Source organism: Motacilla alba, chromosome 9 (genome assembly GCF_015832195.1).
Source record: "Motacilla alba alba isolate MOTALB_02 chromosome 9, Motacilla_alba_V1.0_pri, whole genome shotgun sequence".
NCBI classification, from domain to species: domain Eukaryota; kingdom Metazoa; phylum Chordata; class Aves; order Passeriformes; family Motacillidae; genus Motacilla; species Motacilla alba.
The window spans coordinates 644,631-661,922 of record NC_052024.1 but is presented as its reverse complement, the minus strand read 5'-3'; the positions used below and the strand labels follow the sequence as shown (position 1 = coordinate 661,922).

At 41.0% G+C, this 17,292-nt stretch overlaps 1 protein-coding gene across 1 annotated transcript; it reads right to left on the bottom strand.

Moving 5' to 3' along the window:
- Nucleotides 1-291: 291 nt before the first annotated feature.
- Nucleotides 292-17,039, bottom strand: RBP1 (retinol binding protein 1). The gene is made up of 4 exons (XM_038146279.1): nt 15,878-17,039; nt 15,063-15,241; nt 3,746-3,847; nt 292-567 (listed from the first exon to the last, which is right to left on the bottom strand). Exons 1-4 carry the CDS (start codon nt 15,948-15,950, stop codon nt 514-516), a joined length of 408 nt encoding a protein of 135 aa, XP_038002207.1. The 5' UTR covers nt 15,951-17,039; the 3' UTR covers nt 292-513.
- Between the last annotated feature and the right edge of the window lie 253 nt (nt 17,040-17,292).

Here is a 17,292-nt window from a genome sequence, read left to right as displayed (position 1 = left end):
ATCAGATTTTTATTTTTGATGGAACACTTCCAGTATAGATCTATTCCACCCGAGCTAATGGTAACATTCTTACTGACTTCAGTAAATTCAGGATTTTAGTGCAAGCTGCATCCTACAGCTCTCATTTGCTTCCTTAAAACTGCACTTCACCATTTAAAAACAAGGCTAAGGCTCTGAAAGGGTGATGTCTACTGAGAGTAAAAAAATAGCTTACAAGGTCTAAACCCCAGCATCTTGTTTTACACCTAATAGTCCTTTTTTTGGCAGAGTCAAGAATTATGGTATGCACACTTTTAGAGAGTTTAGTATCTTTAATTGGCATTTCTAAAAATAGTTTTATTTGCAGTCATTTTTTTCAATTTCCTAAAAATGTTTTATTCCAACTCTATGGTTCTAATGTGATCTTCATTTCTGAGTTTGCTCTTGTTGCTGAGGATGCTCAGAGCTAGCACTTGGAGAGTTGCTGGCAAGTCAGTAAATTCTATTGTTCTTCACTCCTGTAGCAGCAGTAGCTCACTGCACCTTCTTAAAGACCTGCTTACATGTGACTCCACACACTCTTATTTCCTAGGAAGAGAAAATAATTGAAAACCACAATTTTTACTTAGGACACAAACATTATGGATTCATGTGTACATCCAGCTGAATTTGAATCCATGATTTTATGGATTCATGTGTACATCCAGCTGAATTTGAGTCCATGATTTTCTATTAAATTACACCGGGAGGCTTGTACAGATTTTAGCCTATTTTTCATCCTAAAAGAAAACATCTGGTTTGGGTTTGTTTCCTGCTAAAAGGTGGAGCAAGGGAAGTTATTTTGGGATCTCAGATCTTACAGGGCCAAATACATTCCTGGTGCATCATTCTTGACTTGCAGTGAATAATATGCAACTGCTTTAGGCCTTTGGAATGGGCATTCCCTGTTTTGGGTACATAAAGCACTGGGGATGGATTTGCCTGACCAGCTCTGAATCTCTGTGGTGACAACTGGTAGCTCAAGCCTGCATCTTTAGAAATCAGGGTCACTTCAGCAACACAGAGCTCCTGGCTCCCAAAGGCAGGTGACTGTACACAAGATTTGCTCCAGGCCTGTCAACCAGCAGAGCACGGAGGGTTTGACTGAGCCTGAGCACCCTGGATGCATAAAGATGATTCTTGGTGTTCCACAGGAGCTTTGGAAGCCCCCCCTGCTGACCTCTGCATCCCTGTGAGCGGGGCATGAGCAGGGGCAGAGCTCCCATCCTGGGCTGGGATTTGTGAGGCTGCTGCTGCTGCTGTTTGCCTGTTCACCCATCCCCGCTCCCGAAACTCCTCAAGTCCCACCTGAGAAGTGCACACAGGGCTGTGCCTGGGGTGTGTGCCTGTGGCAAGGTTTAGGTGCAAGAAAAAAAGAGTGTGGAAGCTCTTAAGGGACACAAAGACATGCATGACCTAGCAGAGGGGATACACTTCCCAGCTCAAGATGAGACTTTTAATAAAGCTCCCAGAATATTTTGATGAAGTTACGCAGATTTCTTATGGGGGACTTTGATAAAATGACTTTTAAAAACCTTAAAGTAGGTCAATAATCTGAATTGACATATGTTTCTCCACCCTAGTAAGAGAAAGTGCTTCATGCTGAGTTGGTGGGACAACAGACTGATGCAGTGCCTTTGGTCAGGGCCTTTCTGTTCACTCCTGCAGAGGTAACCCAGAAGAAGGAGTGTGCAATAAGGGCTGAGAGATTTGCTGACAGTGACAAAAGCTACGGAGCAGAAGCAATCAATACAATAGAAAAGGGCAATAAAACTCAAAAGGAAATGGGGAATGGCCAAATAAGTCACTCACATAAAATAAAATATAAGAAGAGCTACAAAGTACAGACCACAGAATGAAATGAAGAAAATAGGAAGCGATAAACTACTGAAGGATGTGGTCCCACTTTCTGCAGAACTGTGAAAAGGATAAATTAACACTTGGCTCATTGTGTAAAGTTCAATAGGATCATAAAGGTATTGAAGTATCAATTCTTTAAAGGTAACTGCTCATTGTATTAAAGCTCTCTCAAAAGGACAGGACCTAGTAATCTTAGCTGGTCAAAAATAAGATACTGAAGGGAACTCTACTGTACTTTTAATGGAGAGAACTGCATTAGCAAGGACTAGAGAAATGAAGAGGATATCTTTTGAAATCCATGAAATAACAGAAGTGAGAAAATGGAAAGATCGAGGAGTGGGCTCTAAAATACTTGATTACTTCCTTTGCATGAATTAATTTTGTAGTGACTTCTGCATACATGGGAGACAGATTGTGGTAAATTTTCCAAGCGCCAGTGAGTGAATGTAGGAGCTGGCAGGTATGATCCAGAATTCCTCCCAGCCCTCTGAAAAGCAGCATCAGAGCAGCCGGGTTACCCTGAGCTACCTATACTGGCACTACACACAAGTATTTGAGCCACAGAATCTGAGTTTCTGCCTTCTAAAATCCACCTCCTGACAAGGACAAGTCCAGAAAGTGCTCTGGGCATGGAGCTGGACTCAGAATAGGGAGAACAGCAACCAGGGCTGAAGGAACTGGTGTTGGGGACAGAAGCTGGGAAGAGATAATGCCTGGGAGCTAGCAAAGGCCAGAAAGCAGGATGCCAGTCCAGAGAAATGCAAGAGCCACGGGTGCCACTGTTCTCGTGTGCAGGGAAGGCACAGATGGGCAGGACTGAGGGCACCAGGCGAGAGCTGGCCGTGGGGCAGGCACTGTGATGGGGGCTGGACCCGTGTGCCAGCAGAGGAGCTGGGAGGGCTGTGCCTGCTGCCATGGCCCTGCCTGCTGTGCAGCTGGGACAGAGGGAGGAGTGGGGAAATACTGACAGGAAATTTGGGCATCTCCTTTTAGTGCTGCCTCCCCTCCTCCAGGTGAGCCCCTGGCCTCAGCTATAAAGTGCTCCCTTACACAACAACCTTCTCCCTGCCTGTGCTGCACCAAGGCCAGGTGGGGAGATCTCTCACATCCATTCCTCTCCTCAGCTGCATCCTGGAACCACCAATACTTCCTCAAAATTATGTTTAGTAATAAGGGGCTTGAGGTGCTTCTGCAGTGATTTGATAACTCTGCTACTGATTTGAACATTTAGAATATATCCATTTAGATTGCTGAATGCTAATAGCACTGCACAGTGAGGAGAAATGGAGGTTGGAGTTTATTATCCCAGCAGGAACACTGTCTTTTACCCACACTGATGAGAGAGTGAGGATGCTATAAAGAGTTATAGCACAAAAGAACAGGCATCTTCTTTCAGGTCCTGTTAATTTAGAAAGATAAAAATGATGATCTGAAAAAACCATCAATTTCAAAAGCTTAATTGCTGTTTTAGTTCTCTAGGCTATAATGTAGTGCGGCCTGTAATTATTTTAAAAGAACAATTGTGTATTTTTCCCTTATTTTTGGGTGCTCAGTGTCACAGCTCCCATACTGAGCATTTTACAGACAGTGAGGGACATTCTGGTAAATGTCTTCCTTGTGTGAACATTTCATCCTGGTGTGTCTGGACAGACACTGAGCACAGAAAGAGCATTCAAAATGGTCAGGCTTTGAAAGGGACATAAAAACATAATGGCTCCAAATGAAATTGCTGCTTCAGAAACAAGTCAAATGCTGCACCAATATCCAATTATGTCGAAGCAAGCCAAAATGACATAGCACGTTCCCTGCTGTGTTACATCTAACCATTTGAATGGAGGGGCATTCAAAACCTCTTGCATGATCTTACCAGGTGCATTTCATCTCCTTCAATCCACTGGGTCCAACCACGGCCTTCCTTCTCTCCATTCTGTACACAAAGCAGCTTATCTCCATCCCAAGACACAGTGGTCTAACAAAACAGACATGTTTGGTGTTACTGTAATGTTCTCTGATATTATGATTAGTTTCTGTGAAGCAAAACTTATCTCTAATGATGGGTGTATCTCATAAAAAGAATGAGTGGATAGTGTTGTACCACTTAGGATAATTACCAAAGAAATGAGCTTGAATAGAAAGTTGCTGCCCAGCTGCCTGCCAAAAACTGGAGGGATGAGATAAAGGAAGAAAAAATACCATCAAAGCCATTGTGTAAAACACACTCCTCTCTCCCTGCTGAAAAATGCAGCAGCAGAAGGGCCCTTCAGCCTACCACTGTATGTGCAAAAGGAGCTGAAAACCAAAGATCCAGTTTGGCTTTTTCCACCCTAAGAATTATTCCCCAGCTGCTCCACCTGAGAAAATTCCCATTTCCTGTGGATGAACAAAGCTTTTGAATACTGAGCTGGCTTTCCTCATCTCCCTATCTGCCTTCCTTCACCCAGCAGAGTGGGGTGGAAGTGTCAGCAAGTTGGGAGCTTTGCAGCATCCTGCTTTTTGTAACTGAGGCTGGGCAACTTCTCGAGCCAGGAGTGGCAGAGTAAGCCAAGAGTCAGGTGCAGTAATCAATACTGCACTTGTGTGAACATTGGTGCAGTCCTGGGGGTTCAGGAAAACCTGATTTATAAAATTCCATCACTGTATGACAGTGCTGGCTGCTCCTCTGGCCAGCATTTACTGGCGATTTGCCTTTCCCATCTCCCTAAGACAAAGAGAAGCAATGCTCTGTAAAACATTTAGAGAGGGAAGAGTGGTGACAGTTTATGCTCCATGGGGATAGTTTAACATTAATATTAGCACACGGCCTGTAAATCAGCTTGTTTGAAGGCACTCTGAGGACTAAACATGGAATTGATGTCTACCTTGTAAAAGGCTTCAGCCACTACTTGCTTGAGCAGTCAGATATGGAGAGATGAAGAATTCTGATCTGTCATTAAAGGACATTTCCTGCATCCATCCTGTGTAGCTCCGAAGAGAAGAAGCCAGCCTACATTCTTCCTTCTGGTAATTAAACCCACTTCAGCACTCAAAACCTATCCAGTCCTATTTATTTAATCTGTGTATGTCACAAACAATTAATTCTTAAATGATAGCCATGACAGGCACTGTCTTTGAATGAGTGCAGGCAGCAGCCTCCTCCTGCATGGAAAATGAATCACTCCAGAGTGCCAGGACAGATAATCATAAGGCAATGGGATTGATCCCAGCAGTCTGGCTGCACCACACGGGGGCTCTGAGAAACAAACACCCGTGTCCTTGCTAAAAATCTCTCTAACTTAGAAAATGCATTCACAAATTCTTCTGTTCTCTTTTGTAAAGTGACTTATTTGAACCAAGCAGTAGATAACATTTTATGAAACCATATCCTTTTATTGCAAAAAAATGCTAATGCAGGAAGGAACAACATATTTGGGTGAAACTGTAGTTAATGTGGTCACCAAAACCTAAATCCTCTCCCATGTGTGAATCTGCACACATCCACTGAAGAGACAGAAGATAACACATAATAGGAGTCAAAGTGAATAATGTTTAATTGATAAGTGAACATATCTACAAATTTCTGATTCAAAAAAATGAATGTAACAGACAATGAATGATGAGTTGTAGATGTGAGGGCTACTGTGGAATGAAGCATTTGTATGTGGAGATTTGCTTATTAACTGCACTTGTTTATATCCACTGAGTATTAGCTCAGCATAGTTTTATCTTTAGTCCAGCTTAATAGTTACATTTTGTGGGTTTAGATGTGAATTCAGAGGCAAAACACCATGATAAAGCAGGATCCAACTTTATTGGTCCTAATGTTCAAAGTCAGTTGAGAGTGTTACACTGACTTAGTACACTTGGGGGAAATAGAGAAATATTTGTAGCAGCACAAGGAAATGTTAACTTTTTAGCCTCCAAGGGTGACTGAAATTGTTTCATCTCAGAAAACGACACACTTTTTTCCTCAGGATTTTATTTTTCCAGTCAAGATTAGAAATTGCTTTTTGCAATTTGGTGATAACCACGAAGACTCTAAACCCATAGACATTAACCAGGCTGGCTTATCAGACAATATTCTCAGGTATCCTCTGCCTTCCCTTGGAGAAATATATAATAGTGAGGGGATATGAGTAAAGCACACAATTCCTGATTTCTGCATGTAGCTGTTTTGCTCTGAAGGTTATAAAGGGTAGAATACATTGCAAGAGAAGAGAATGTAATTTTCTTTGTTAGCAGGAACAACCACTTTAATCAGTGGCATCTGTATCCTTTCTTTAGGTCAAACTGTAATGTCTCAATGTCTCTTTTATTAAACTAGTACACAAGAGATAAAATTCTCTTTTAACTCAGATTAGAACACGTCCTGCCACCTCAAATGCCTCTACTGAGACACACAGTGAGTGTTAGCTGAGGTTGAAGTTGGTCTGGCTGTTAAAGTGCGCTGGCTGCTGCCAACATCCCACCCTGTACAACACCTAAACCAGAGCAACACCTGCTTCACAACATTCCCAAACATTTGAATCAGAACTTTAAAACAGCACTCCAGAAATACTGTAGGGCAAATGTTGCATGTATAATCTCTCTTGCTGTACCAAAGAGCAAGGATTTATGTTTTAAGGACTGGATCAGGATCTTGCCATGGTATAATCAGGAGCTTGCAGACCACTAAGGTAGCTCTGGGTGACCCTCTGGTTCTTCCTGGCACACACTCCCAAGACAAACAAACACTTTACCTTTTATGTAAAGCTACTTTTCTTAGCAAAGTGTGCCTTTGTCAGGAACCTTGTTTGCCCCCATTTTGGTAATAGCATTACCTAAGGGCTGCCTGATTACAGAGCTGCTGCCACCTGCCCAGAAGGAGTGAAAATCCTCACCAGGGTGGGGGACAGGCAGCCCAGCACTCAGCTCCTGCTCCTTATCCTGCTGCAGGAGGGGGACAGGCAGCCAAACCCGGGGCACACTGCAGAGCTGCAGTTTCCAATAACAGAACGAACTGGCTGAAAATGGAGCACCTCTCTAAAACTGAACTCTGCCTTTCTGAGCACCTTGGACTGCTTGATAATAAATGGAAGCCATTGTTTATTCCTTTCAACCACACAGTACATAATCTAGTTCACCATAAGCAAGCTTGACTCTTGCTTACTTGCCACCTGCTCATACTTAACCCTAAGATGAACTCTTCCTAGGTCACATGCATGTCATTCTGCAGGAAAATTCAGCACAGCATGGTGATGGGTGCAATTAGTCAGCAGTTCTATCAATAATACTACAGGAACACCAGAAAAGGGGATGGAGTGAGGTAGAAACCAGGGAGTCTTGCCTCAACTTAACTCTTCCCAAAAAATCCAGCCACCAACACTGCACAATTTTCAGATTATGTACACTTTGTTCCTGAGGTGGAATACCAGAGAATGGAGCTCTTCTGGGAAGTGGAAAAGCCTCTGAAGCCTGAGAACACAGAAAATGTTCAAATTTTCTTTACTTTTATAGTATGGTTTCTATAGTATTTCACTTTTTGTGTACTTTGATAGTCTCCTTTTAATACTTAGGCATCCACATACTTTTGTTAGTGATTTAATCTCTTTGTGTTATGAAGTTTTAAATTCATATGCATAGCACTGCCTAAATCTTCCTGAATATTCAAGGGGGAGGAAATGATAATTAAAGTATTCTCATTACTGCTTCCAGTTATGAGACAAGGTAGATTTATTAAATGAAATATTTAGTAATCCCTAAACAAATTCTTGACTACATATCTGCTTTTTCTTTAGTGGCAGCAACTGTAGTGAAATGTTGCACAATTTCAGCTTCCAGTGGCAAATCATGCTGATACACAGGCAGAGACAGTGACTTTTGTAATTTACTGAAATAGTCATCAAACATGTTATCAGAGTACTTTGCATTTCCCAGTGAGGTCTAAGTGCAAAGACATTCGGTGCTGGCTCTGCACAATATTTCTCACTGCCCTGCTGGCAATTCCTGCGTGCCTGCCTGGGTCAGGGGCTCGTCAGCTGAGGGTGCAGAATGGATTTTACAGATGAATGGAAGAAAATAACTTTTATCCAAGTAGTTAATGAACATTTTTTGTCAATGCTACATAGATTTTTGGCACATTGCGTTTACAAGTATGAATTGCAGCTCCCACCTTTCATCAAAAATATGTTATTGATTTCCTATCTGTAGCACAAACACAGCAGCATCAGTTCTGTTTTTCTCCTGCTTCCCTCAGTGTTGTCTCTATATGTGGAGCACCAAATGGCTGCAAAGCTAGGCATGCACCTCACTCCCTGCTCCATCTTCAGCCAGTCTGTCTCTGCTTGGGAGAACGACAGCCCGTTTTACAACTGTAATTATGATCTAGGAAGGATTAAAAAAAGGAAAGTAATTTTTTTTTTAGGTCAGATGAAACAGAAAAATCCAATTGGAGCTGTGTCTTGTAAATAACACAAAAAAAATATATCCTAGAACTTTTGGTCAAACACAGCTATATCTGCAGCAAGGTATTGAACAACTCTCAAGATAAACCATCTCATCTGTACTAAGTATCAAAGTGATATAAAAGCCTCTTGTAAGCAGCTTTTTTGGGGAAAAAATGAAGTGTTGATAGAATAAACTCATGTTGACATCCCAGACCAAGTCCAATAGCAGTGAGAGGGAATTCTGCCGGGTGGTCATTCCCTATGGCCTCTGTGCAGGAGGCTGCTCCAGGGGCTACAGCCACGGGCAGCTTTGTCACCACCCCCTGAAACCCCTTTTGTCTCATCACATCTGCATCTGGGAGTTCAGCAGCAGAAACTACTGAGAAAACAACAACAAAGAGAACAATTGCTGGAAGGATTCCTGGCCTTTATCTCCAGATCCTGGTGCTGGCCAAAGGCTGAACCTGTTTAGCCACGCTGTAGCTCAGTCATGGCAAAGTGTCCTTTGCTTCTGTCATGGTCAGCATCTCCAGGGGTAGCATTACTGGAAAAGGGGCTTAGGATTGGATTGAAAAAAATTGGCTGAAAGGTAAGCTGTAGTCAGATAGGATCAGATCCTAAATGTTCCAATTCCTTCTTTTGAATCTTTGCTCATAAGAACAACAGAGCAAAGCACAGACAAGACATGCTCCAGGGAGCAGGAAAGTGAAGGTGCAAAGCTCTGGGCTATGCAGCTGACCATATGTTGGGGGAGGAGGAGAATCAATACTTTAGACAGTGCATACTGGTTTATTTCTTAGGAATGGTGGCTTTTTTCTTACTGAACTAAGATTGTATACAAGTAATAGAAAAATAGGAAAACTTGTCTATATCCCACACCAGAAGAAAGAGTAAGACCCATCACATCCAATTCACTCCTTGCAACGATCAGAATCGATTCTCAGACACTTACTGTTTAAATTAATGGCTATAACGGATTTATCCCCTGTGTAATTTTGGCAAGATACAATTGTACATAACACTAATGGTTTGTCATTCAAAATTGGATTTGTTAAGTCTGGTTCTCAGCTTTTCACCAGATTCTGATTGCTCTTTCTCCAATCATAGCTCTCAGAGCTTTTAGAGTTCACAAAAAGCTGAAATGTTAAACCTGTCCAAAGCCACTTCCCCTGCAGAGCTTGCTTGTGCTAGCAGCAGTTCTGTGAATAGCTAGCTCCAAAGCTTCTCATCAGCCTCGTGGTTTAGACAGGAATCCAGCCCTGCAAAATGTGAAGTTTATGACATTTATATGGCCAAAGATTCCAATCATCTCATTTGCTATCACCGTGCAAATGTGCTGAGCACATCGCTTACAGGCAGGGACTAATGCCCAAGGAGCAAGCAGGGTGGGACAAGGCAGGAAAAAAGGAAACTGCTCCTCCTCACTGAGGCACAGACACAGGGGACCAGAGTCCATTCTGACAGAGCCTGAGATGGGTTCTGCTCTCTGGAGCCTCAGAGGGCTGCCTGGAGGACTTTTCTCCATCATTTTTTGAGAACAATTTGTAAAGAGCCAGAAATGCCAACAGAAAACTATCATAAAGTCTACCTATTTTAAATTATACCTCCCTCCCCCCAAAATATATATAAAAAAATAAATCAGGGATTATGCCAATGAGGAGCTGGGGAAATTACAGTACTGCAAAGAGACAGGAGGCACTAAATCTGAGAGAAGACCAGCCCCAGCAACAGTGATTCTAGAATAATGCTTGTTCCACCTAAGTAAATGAGAAAATACTTAGAAGCCCAAAAGGGCAGCACTGGAAGGGTAAAGAAATAAAATCAGTTAAGCTAAGCTAAGCTAAATCAGAGGGATCAAGTAAAGACATATTGCTGATCTGGCATCTTACTAGACAGGCACTATTTATTTTGAATCTTTTCACTCTGTGGGAGATCCCTCCTGCAATTCCATGTACTGGAATGTTGTTTGTTGGTTGTTGTTTTTCTGACAGCAAAGTCTTAATTCCCAAGCCTGCTCAGAACTAGATTAACAGCTGTGAATTCCATTTGTGTAACAGAGGAACCTGCCTAAATAGTTAAATAAGCTTCACTAACCATGTGATTTTGTAATAGGGCTTTATTCTGACCTTGCAGTGGTATAAATCAAATTATGGCCAGAACAACTACCTCCACTGCAGTTTTCCTGAGTACAAACCTGAGAGGAATCAGTGTCACGTTAGGCACATTTGTTAATTAAAACAGAGCCATGATCAGTTTTGAACAACCTCCCTCCCTTCAGCAGGACGTGGCACACTGAGGTGTCTGTGAACAGTCCTTCTGTGGCTGTTTCAAACACTGACTGACATTTCACATGGTAAGAAGTATTTCTAGATCTGATGTGGGAATTCCACAACTCCCAAATCCTCCTCACCCTACCCCACCCCAGCAAGTCTTAACTAGGGCTGCAAGTTCTGTTAGGTCCAGTAAAGGAAACCTAAACACCCACTTGATAACTTATTCGTGGTTATATCCCACTTGTATTCAGGTTTAGATAACTAAATGGTTAAGATGTATCATTTCCCACATTTAGTTTAAAATTCTTGCAGTTTTCTCTGTTTCCCAGTTCCCTGACTTTGTCATTTCATTTCCTGCTTCAATGGAAGAAGAAAATTACTGTATCAGAGAGCACAAGGTTCTGAGTTACCAAAGCACCTCTCATATGCTTGGACAAATACTCAGTTATAACACAACTCTTCTCAGCTGTCCAAGAAATTCTGCTCTTCTGCATTTAGAACATAAAATCTTTCTTGATTTTTAACACATTACTTGCCCTTAGTTTCTGTCAAAAGAGATTAATTCTGCATAGCATAAGATAAAGCAATTCAGTCTTTCAAATGCCTGAACAGCAGAGAATAATTATAAAGCAAAAGTCTTCTCTGACTTTAGCAGCAGAATCATTAGAAAACTAAAAATTTTAAGAAAGTAATTTCTGCATCTGAGCTATCCAATTTTCAATCTGCTCTGATTCACTGGATGCAAAGACTTGCAATGTGAAACTTCAGTCTTTGTTTCAGCATTTTAAGGTTTTTCAGTTCACTTTTTGATAATTTCTTTACTAAACACTAAGTAAATGACACTGTGAAGGTACAGAAAGCTTACGTGCCTTGTTCCTATGTGCTGGTACATATTTCACAGTGTAGTGTTTCACCAGCTTCACTGGTTATCACTGACAGTGAAAAAAGGGAAGCACAACTATCTGCTGATAAATGAGAGAAACTTTCTCAGATGGTTTTGGATTAATTGTTTCAATAGGGTCTTCCTCTTGCATGCACAGTAAATTTTTTCCACAGTAACGTTTATCTACATGAAACAAGTTTCATACTTAGAGCAACACCTGAGATGCTAAATTAAGCACAACTTGAGAATGCAGAAATTCTCTTTAAAATTGATGTTTCATGATGAGACTGGCACTTCACTGAGAATTAAGACAGCAGGATCAAAGACTCAGTGTGAGGAATACCAAAGCCAGAGCTCTCCATTTTACTTTAAATTTCTGTCTCAGTACATTCTCCATCTGATATTATGTTGCCAATTAAAACTATGAACGAACTCTTCAAAGCAGTAGAAACTTGACTACATGCTCCAATTCACATCACGTGAGAAAAAAAATATAACACAAATTAATGTCCTAAACTTCCTTCTACACCATCTAATGTACACCTTGGAACATTTGCAAGGAATTAAAGATGCTCCTGAACTTTCATTTCACGTTTGTACTTGAAACTGCCAAGTTTTTAACAACCCTGGATAGTTAAGTATGATTGAAGTTGCAGAAAGATCTCTTTCACAAAACTGCCAAGTGAATAGATTTAACTTTTATCCAGGAGATCCAATCCTGGGTGGAAAGCCTGAGGAGCATTGATACCAACTGCCATTTGTGATCTCTCCTGTGCTCAACTATCCCCATCTTTGGTTTTGCAGAACACAGAAAATGCATCTTTAACTAAACTGCAGGGCTTTAGAGTTTCCAAAGTTGCAAATTTTCACTTCCCAACAAAAACAACATCCTAAAGGACCAGCTGCTGCTCCCTCTATCCCTCCAGTGAACAGTAACCCAAAAATATGTGCATGCAAGAAAGCCAGGCTGAGGGTCAGAAGAAGGGCAAACTGAAATTGCTGAGGTTTATCCTTCTCAATTAACTCTCTGATCAAGAAAGTTCAGACAGGCTCCCAGGAGTGACCAACTACAAAAATGAAAAAAACCCTAACAGCAAAGGAGGAGAGGGCTTGTACTGTCACAAGACTATCAAGCTCCTAATGCCAAATCTCCAACATAGAAAATAAGTATCAGCAAAACTGAGCATTTCCTGCTCATGGACAGCATTGATTTGGAATTACTGTAGTTACACTCTACCCTGACTGGCTCCAGGATATGTTTTACAACTGAAAGGTGAACACAATTTCAGTGAATTACGCACAGGATCTAACCAGTCCACCGTGCTGATATTATTTTTACAGATATGTTAACTCTAGCTAGATGATATATTCTTCATTAAAAGAAAAAACAATCTATACGTCTAGGAAGGATTAATTGTGAGGTTATTTTTGTTAAGTCTCCTGATGATTGCTCTGCTGTATTGATTAATGTTTAATGTGTAATTTGTCTTATCCATGTTACTTTGTACTGCTCATGTACCGAGCTCCTTGGATAAAACTTGCCCCGTGGTCTGCTCAGTCCGCAATATAAATAACAATAATTGATTCACAACCTTTCCCATTACACAGGCTGGCTATTAATGATTAAGCCTTTTATGGCATGCAGTTCCACAGGTTCTGCATGAACAAATGGAACACCAAGAATAATATTTAACATTTGCTTTTATGGTGGTTTTCTTTGTAACACCACACAGAGTGTGGCCCAGTACCTCTATAAGCTCCATGACTCCTCTCACAAGACTCCTTCTGCACTGTTGGAGTCATTTTGCTGCTTAACAACTGCAAATTTTGCCTGGCATTATGGTTATCAGATTTGGACTGAAGTCACTCCAGCAAGACAGCTTCTTGTACTGCTTTGACATTGACAAAAACAGAGGTCTCATGTAGAAAAGAAATCTTTCATGAGAAAATTGAATTATCAAGTGTGATGTGCTGCTACAAGGCAAATGGAGCACCAGTGGTCAGTGACCTGGACTGTCCAGCTACAGCTGAAGACCACAGAGAGACAAGAAGATCTCTGGGGGGGTTTGTGGAATTACATCCCTAAATCCTTAAAAAAACCCAGTCAGAGACAGTGACTACCCCTGGTTGTTTGGGGTTTTTGTCTGTTTGTTTGTAACAGGCAGGAAGCTGCTGATACCTTCTGCTTCCAAGGCTGAATAAGCATTTCCCACTAATCAGTAAACAGAGAAATATTTGAGTCACCTTTGAAAGTAGGCTGAACTAGCTTCTATGCCAAATCAATCAGCTGTTGTAGTGACTGAAATTCTCTTTCTCTAGTTTCTTCTTTCAGGTTTAACATTTCAAATCCTTCCCTAATCACTCAATTTAGCAAAATAGGGTAGAGAATTTTGGTTTGTTAAAAATAATAAAATATTATTACTTCTTTCTACCATGCAGAGGATGGTTTAGTTCTCCTTCAGATGGGAATTAATTGCATTCAAGTACAGATAATGCTTACACATGGACAGTTCTGTGCACACACAAACTCTGGAGCAGATGTTTTGAACATTGCTATCTTTGATGGTAGTTTAATCACCTCAGTCTTAAATCTTTTCTTGGGCTCATAACTGTTCAGTGAATCTAGACCTCAATACCCTAATTAAGAGCAGTCCAGGAACCAAAATCACAAGATGCCATTGGGGCACTTTCCTAAACACAAATGCAGCTGCTCCTCCCTTCCATTAATGTTGGATTCAGCACTCTCATCACTTGTACCCTCTGGAACAAGGACCACAGAGGGATTTGCTGAGGCACTCAGTAGCCAACCATTCTTCTTCTCTGGTTTTCACATTTTTTCCCTTTCCTGCCACGATCAGAGGAAAAGCAAATTTGCAAATCTTAGTGTGAGAGAAAAGTATTGTTTTTAAATAGAACTATCTTTCTCAGAATGTAAACCTATTAATTCTCTTTTATGAGATTTCTCCTCTAGAGTCCCTCCTGAGATAATTTTCTTTTATTTGTCAACTTCCTGACTGTAGAACATTGCCAGTGTCATGCTGCCAAACTAATAGGCGAGAACTTGCTATTCTCAAGTTTTTTCCTCAGTAAATTGACATTTATCAGTCCTAAATTAAAAAGCAAAAAGAGCTCATCAAACAGAACTGTTGTCAAACAAAGTTCCCAGTGTTTGCTTATTCATTTCAGTAAGATTTGTTCCAGTGGGCTAATTAAGTGTGCACTCTAATAAGAACACCCAGGTGATCTTTAAGCACTTGGCCATTCTCACACAGGAGCAGTGCCTGACCTTGCAATCAGTGGATTTCCTCTACTGTAAAACCTTACTCATTAAAGAGGTTCTGGAAGTGACCCTAGATGTCTTTTTGACTAACAAACATCCCAGTATAAATGAGCCCAGCTTCACTGAGGTTATTATTCACTGATTGAGAAAATTGCTTTGTGCTCCTGATTAAAATTAGCATTCCTCTAATCTGAAGGCTTGCTCAAAACTGTAGGTACCTCTTGGCAAACTGAGAAGTACAGAAAGAATTTCAGGAATAGCCACCAGGATGGTTAAACTATGTGTTCTGTGAAAGGCCTCAGGTTATCAATGATCATTTTGTCCATTGTTGAAGTTCTACTTCTTACCATGCACTTGCGATCATCCACCCCAGATAAATCCTCCTCAAACTCCTTTCCTACATCAAATTCCATGATGTAGTTTCTAAAAGTGCTTAGCGTTTTAATGATCATATGATCCCCGTTCTGAAGGATTTCTTTGTCAGGCTTTAGCAAGTTTGCTATTTTTCTTACAGCAACATTTACATCTGAAAAAGAAAAAGAGTTATTTTTATCCAGGAAAGTCTTCCACAAGAAGAAGCTTGTTGCTTCTAGGGAGAACAGAAATGAACAAAGATAAAGAGATGTCCAAATCTTTCAAACCAGCCTTCCCATCTAGAAAAAGGATGTAACCTAATTCTTATAACTTAAATAACTTAAAGCTTCAATTTTCTGATTATGTGAAATCTATTAAAAATACCATTTGTATTTGACAGTTAATAAGGCCTCCAATATTTCTATAGAGATACTAACACAACATCAAATACAAACACACAAAATTGCATTAACTACTACATTAAATATTAAATATAAAAATATATCTTTATTAAATAGAAAAATTTTACTGCTTTTCAAATTATAGGAGATTTTTAATGTTTGGAACCCACCACATACCTCTTCAAGCTATGTAGTTTAATGTCTGTTAAGGTAAGCTTCAAGATGGTAAAAGGTAGAGGCTGCTTAAGGCAAAACAATTTTGCTTAAGACAATCCTTAAAGTGCATTTCTGAAAAAAACCACTTCTCACAAAAATGACTTATGACTGTACAAGAAAAAATAGATTCACGTAAAGAATAAGAGAGGTGGCATTGATTATTCATCCAAGAAGTCTGAAGGGAACCTTACCCAGTGCTTTCAGATACTCCTCAAAATTGTCATTGCTGACCATTTTCCAGTACCCGTTGAAGTCTGCAGGCATCCCTGCTTCAGGTGGTTGTCAAAATCACTGGCTCAGAACCGTGGGTTGGTTCTGCACCACACAACTCAGTGCCTTGCTTTGTGGCAAGTTTGAACTCTGGTTTCTTTTATCTCTTTTTTAGACCATGGAGCTATGCAAGTCCTTCTAATCCGATTATTGTTGAAGTGCTGCCTTTAAATCTTTCTGCAGGGCTGAACCTCTGAGAGTTCTAATGACAGCAGGACGACTTGATTTAAAACAAATGAAATATTCACCTTTCATATCACTTGTGCGAGGGAAATCCGTTTTATCCATACTACTCTTCATTCTTCATGCCACTCAGGAAAAAAAAAACAAACTTTCAAATAGCTTTAGTTTAGGATATTAGCCAAAGCTATAAAAGTGCTTATCTTGTGTGTTTTTTGAGCCAAATTCTTCTTCTTGAATAGGTTTCAGCTACTTTATGCTTTCTTTCAAGAAAACAATCATACAGACCCTTTCAGTCAAAGCCATTTGTGTCTGGTAGTCCTTTAACTTGTTCCACAAGCTCCTGAATCCTAAAGAGCCACCCGTGGAAGCTGCTTGGCCAGCTGGGGGCTCAGAAGGACCAGTTAGGAGGGAACTTGTACTAGGAAGCAGTGGTTACTCTTTACAGGGATAAATGCTATGTACTGCTGCATGAATGCTTTCAGTTGAGGAGCTCTGAAACACAGAGGGGACACTTTATAGAGTTCTGTATTCTCTGAACATGACTCCTGTCAGAAATGAGAGACACTCAATCATTGTAACAGGCAACCAGCACAGAGGAGCACGGATTTTCCCCACTAACATCAGAGCTCAAGTACCGAGCCTCTCAGACGTTTGCATATGGTACAAATGAAGCCCATACTGGACATTTTATCTACTCTGGGGCTTTGGCAGTTGCTTGCTCTTGAGAAGATTCTGGAACAGAGAAGAGAAGAAACCCACTTGTCTTAGGTTGCAATGCAAGATGTAACCAAAGTGTGTATTCTATCACCATCTGTTAAAACCAGGTGGGGCAGTTTTCTTTATCTCTCCCACAACCAATCCTCCCTCCAAGAGATCTCTGCTGTTCATGGCCACTGAGTGTCCCTGCATGGCTGATCAAATTCCATCATCCCATGGGAGATGCTGTGCCCAGGGCAGGAGCCAAGCATTCCTACCTGGATCCAATCTGAGCCTGGAACAGCACAGCAGCCTTTGCCCCCTGCATTCCCAGAGGAGCAGCTTTCTTTTCACTGCATTCCCAGAGGGAGAGCAGGCCCATCTCCAGCAGCCCTGGAGCTTCAGAGGAAAACTCCAGCCTTGTCCAGGATCCCTGCTCCAGCAGAAGCACAGCTGG